This window comes from Neltuma alba, unplaced genomic scaffold (assembly GCF_004799145.2).
Source record: "Neltuma alba isolate B1F8T4 unplaced genomic scaffold, ASM479914v2 tig00010645_pilon, whole genome shotgun sequence".
NCBI classification, from domain to species: domain Eukaryota; kingdom Viridiplantae; phylum Streptophyta; class Magnoliopsida; order Fabales; family Fabaceae; genus Neltuma; species Neltuma alba.
Window position 1 is genome coordinate 609809 of NW_021635495.1, and position 4783 is coordinate 614591.

The 4783-nt window shown below is 36.3% G+C and overlaps 1 protein-coding gene across 1 annotated transcript; it reads right to left on the reverse strand.

Moving 5' to 3' along the window:
- Window positions 1-3234: 3234 nt before the first annotated feature.
- LOC114757811 (uncharacterized) lies at window positions 3235-4452 on the reverse strand. The gene has a single exon (XM_028946913.1). The coding sequence runs from the start codon at window positions 4450-4452 to the stop codon at window positions 3235-3237; it is 1218 nt and encodes a 405-aa protein (XP_028802746.1).
- Between the last annotated feature and the right edge of the window lie 331 nt (window positions 4453-4783).

Here is a 4783-nt window from a genome sequence, read left to right on the forward strand (position 1 = left end):
GAGGTGAGATTGAATTTTGACTAGTGAGGCCCAGACAGAGAAATATTTGAGATAGGACTACTAAAGGTACATGATAACCCTTCAGTGTAGGCAGAAATAGAAAGTAGAGGTAGAAGAAATACTAATGATAGGGGAATGCTTGAAGAAATCCCCAAAAGAGGTTGATGAACTTCCACTAAAAAAAGGAAGTAGAATAGCAATTGACTGATGACAACATGGGTCTGATTTAAAGGCTCCTTATTACATGATAACAATGAAATGGCTAAGAATGTAATAGGCCTAATAGAAATAAGGAGTCTATACCCTAGTAAGGAAGTAGAGTGACAATTTAAACCTTAAGTAATTGATGTAACCTCAAAAGAGGCAAGGTGACAGGACAAAATATTTGAGGTTTGTTAAATCCTTTAGTAGTAGTAGAAATCCCTATGGGATAGTAAACCAAAGGGGATAGAAATTGGATAATGTTGAATGAAGAACTAATAATGAGCTAGATGCTTGATTAGATATGACACAGCAAGGTGATTAAATCATTGCTATGTAATGCAATTAGCATGTGATGATCAATATCTGACCATAAGAATGGTCGATCAAAAAGTAAAGAAGTTAGAAAAGTTGTGTCAGGCAAGATCCCTCTTGAGGATGGAATTGGATAAAGATAGATGAAAATGTAATAGTTAAAGGTTGCACTAGAAATTGATGTGTAATGAAGAATTGATTAGACCAGAATGTCGCCTTCTGGGTCATCAAGATTGTGATTACACCAAATAATGTAGTATAGGGTACAACCAATCTTTTTTCTCGATGAGCGCTTTATTGGAAAAGCCTAGATTAAGCTAGTTATCAAAAGCATGATGATTTAGGTAAAGAAAAGGGAGTTTAATTGTTTAAAAAGTGGTGCAGTAAATGTAAATTGTAAAGAAGTAAATCTTTTTAGTATTTTAAATGAATAAAGATATGCTTTAGAGTATAGGGAAGTTATGACGGGATAGTATTTTGATGATGAAAACTCAGCTATCATTGCTCTTAAATTGATTGAGAGTTTTGGAAATCTCTAAGTCTAAAAGAAACCCCAAGTAATCACTTGGATCTGATGTTTTAATTACTGAAAACTTACTTTAACCAAAGTCAATTGACACCTTTTAAAACATTGTTGAAACCACTTAGAGTATAAATGAATAGATGATGCAAATTCCCTCAAATTACCAATCAACAATCACAGAATACCAAGTGAACAAAACCAACTGAACACAAGGATTCAAAACTGATATATTCATATAGATGATTCAATATTAAATAGCATCCAATCAAAATACATTACAGTAGTCTAAATACAAGATTTACAATCACAAATTAAGTCTTACATAAGTACAAAAATCCCTAACTCTAGAAATGATCAACACAAATTTAAGCACAAGTTTAGACTAAGTAACTCCCCTATTAAGTCCTTAAGCTCAAACATTGTCTTCCATCACCAAGAGGTTAAAGGTTTAGCCTCTCATGTCTTCAAACTAGTCATAATCACTCTAGGTATGATCAGCCATAAGTGATGCTTAAAAAAGGTTGGAAAAATGGAGAAGAAGGGGTTGAGAGTAATTTAATTGGTTCTAAATCACAAAAAATGGTGAAGAAATGAGTAAAAATAGAGGTTTAGGGTATGAGATCAATGGAGACTTTAGAGAATATGGTGGAGGCTCATGCCTTTGTAAATCTGTAGAATGGTGAGTGTTTAGGTCATGGTGGCTGCCCCCTAAGTATAGAAGTTGAAAAACGTATTTCAAAACGCATAGTTTTGGCCATGACCTCATAATCTCATGTCGTGACTTGGGAACTCTAGGTCGTGACCTCATAAAGCCATGTCACGACCTGGGGATACAGAGGGCCTTCAGTCTTAACCTAGCTCCAAAACATGCAGCTCCTCTTAAAGAACATTTAGGTCGCGACTCAATAAGCTTATGTCGCGCCCTAGGGGCACAGAACACTCCAAATCTCGTGTTTTGGTTCTTATGACTTTATGTCTCGTTCAGTGCTCCATCTTGGGTTTTAGATCCTTCTTTAACTGCTTGAAAATGACAACAAAGAGCTTTGTAAAGACTAACTGATTGCAGATCAAGGCAATTACAATTAAGGACAGAAAAATGACCCTTTATACCCCTTAAACAGTGGAATGCAATGCATGAATCAATATAATCAAAAGGATATAAATGCATGCATCATGAAGATAAAAATGTTGCAAAACAACAGAAAATACTTGAGAAAACTACATAAATATTGGGTTCTATTACTCCCCTACACTTAAACCGTTGTACTCTTGGATAATGACTTAAATCATTCCAAAGAAAACACTACATTTTCCCTTAAAAGCTGGGTCTCCTAGCAAGGATAAGCCCTCCTGGAAACATCAAGGTTCTTTGTGCGTGACATCTAAGCACAACACCAAACAACACATAACCAAGCAAACAAAATAAACACAAAACCAACAAGAAACAAACTAAAACTAAAGGAAGTAAAGCCTAACACTAAACCTAGAAAACCCACACTTCAGTTGACCCCCACACTTTAGTTGACCCCCCACACTTCAATGAACAACTACCCCCCAGACTCTCCTTGGAAAAACCTTAAAGTTTGGAATTGGAAGAACTTGCATTTTAAAAAACCATTGGGAAAATCTTATCAAAATTCAAGTTTTTTAACTTTGTGATTGCCCAAAACGAAGTTTTGAAAAGCCATTTTAGGTTGGAGTCAAAATCCATTAAGAAATTTTAGTTAGCAAACAACAGAGGTGGGTCAGAAGTTCTAAAGCTCTTTTGTGACCTCAAGTCATGACCTAGTTCCAAAATTTTAGAAAACATAGAATTCAAACCAAAAATAATGAAAGTAGAAGTTGTGAAGTCCAATTTGAGATTGAAACATAACACATCATCCTTCTAGAGACAAGAAAAGAGCTAAGTACAAGGATGAGTAAACTCAAGAATACAAATAAGTGTGTGGTGGTGACAGAAGCATAATCACAATCACGTCAAAATCAAAGCTAGGGAAGATTATTCAAAATAAACATAAACAAACAAAAATTTGAAAAGACTACTTCTACTAAGGGTATCCCTTTCACATCTCAAAATAGTCACACGCAAGATAATGTAAGCGCAAATAAAGACATATGAAAGTAAGAGATAAAGGAAAGGGACGACCTGGCCTTAAGAAGGTTGTGTGGGCTCTTCATTGAGCTTGAGGAGATGACTATTGCATGGCCTCCTCCTTCAACTCTATTATCCCAAAATCATACACTTTCGTCACAATGTAGGGTCCATCCCAACTCATCTTGAATTTACCCCTTTTGAATTTGAATCGAGCTAAGTACCTCAACACCTTGTCACCCTCCTTGAACCTCTTCCTTAGGATGTCGGGATCGTGAATAAGCTTAGTCTTCTGTTTATAAATGTCAAAGCTGTGGTAGGCGGCCAATCGTATTTCTCTAAGTTCTTGAATTTGAAGAAGTCTATTCAGACCGACTTCCTCAAGATCAGTGTTGTAGCTCTTTACTGCCCAATAAGACTTATGCTCCAGTTCTACCGATATGTGACATGACTTTCTATAGATAATCCGGTACGGAGACATTCTGATCGGCATCTTGTAGGCAGTGCGGTAGGCCCATAGTGCATCGTCTAACCTCAAGCTCCTGTCTCTATTAGACGGCTTGACAATGTACTCTAAAATACACTTGATTTTTCTATTTGACACCTCAGTCAGGTCATTGGTTTGCAGGTGGTATGGGGTGGACACTTTGTGAGAAATCCCATATTTAGCCAAGAAGTTAGTAAGCAACCTGTTGCAGAAATGGGTTCCCTGATCACTAATTAATACCTTGGGTACTCTAAATCTTTGGCATTTATCACATGCTTTATAATAAGTGAATACGTCTCTAAATAGGATAGGCCAATAAAAACCTACATCTAACAATTTTCTAGCCGTTTTCCTAGCACTAAAGTGTTCCCCACACAAGGTGTCATGGCAAGCTTCCAAAATGGCTTGAGCCTCTATTTCAGGAATGCACCATCTAATTACTTGGTCAGAGTATAATCTCCATAGGTATGGTGGATCCCACATGTAGTAAGAAGTTTCACTCCTAAGCTTTTGAATATGAAAAATAGTCAAGTGAGAAGGGATTAATCCTGTAGCAAGATAGTTCACCAAATAAGCAAACAATGGTTGAGAAACATACAATGCACATAAAGATTGGTCGGGGAATGAATCACGAATAACATCTGAATCTAATACTCTCCTTGTCTCTAGTGGTAACCTACTCAAGTGATCTGCTACACGGTTTATGTTTCCAGCTCTATCTTTTACTTCCACATTGAACTCTTGGAGTAATAACATCCACCTCAAGAGCCTCAGCTTCGATTGAGGTTTATAGAAGAGATACTTTACTGCTACGTGATCTGCAAACACAAACATTTTAGAATTTATAAGATAGGGTCTAAGCTTATCAAGCGCAAAGACAATTGTAAATAATTCCTTCTCAGTAGTGGTGTAGTTTCTCTAAGCTGCATCTAAAGTTTTAAAGACATAAGTAATTACTTTAGAATCAGAATTGTCCCGTTGACCCAACGTTGCCCCCATACTTAGATTTGAAGTATCACAAGAAATTTCAAAAGACAATTCCCAATTAGGAGAGGTCAAAATAAAAGGAGTAACTAGCCTATTCCTCAATTCATCAAAAGCTAACTCATATTCATGATCAAATTGAAAATCAACATCTTTTTGCAACAGTTTAGAAAAAGGTAGA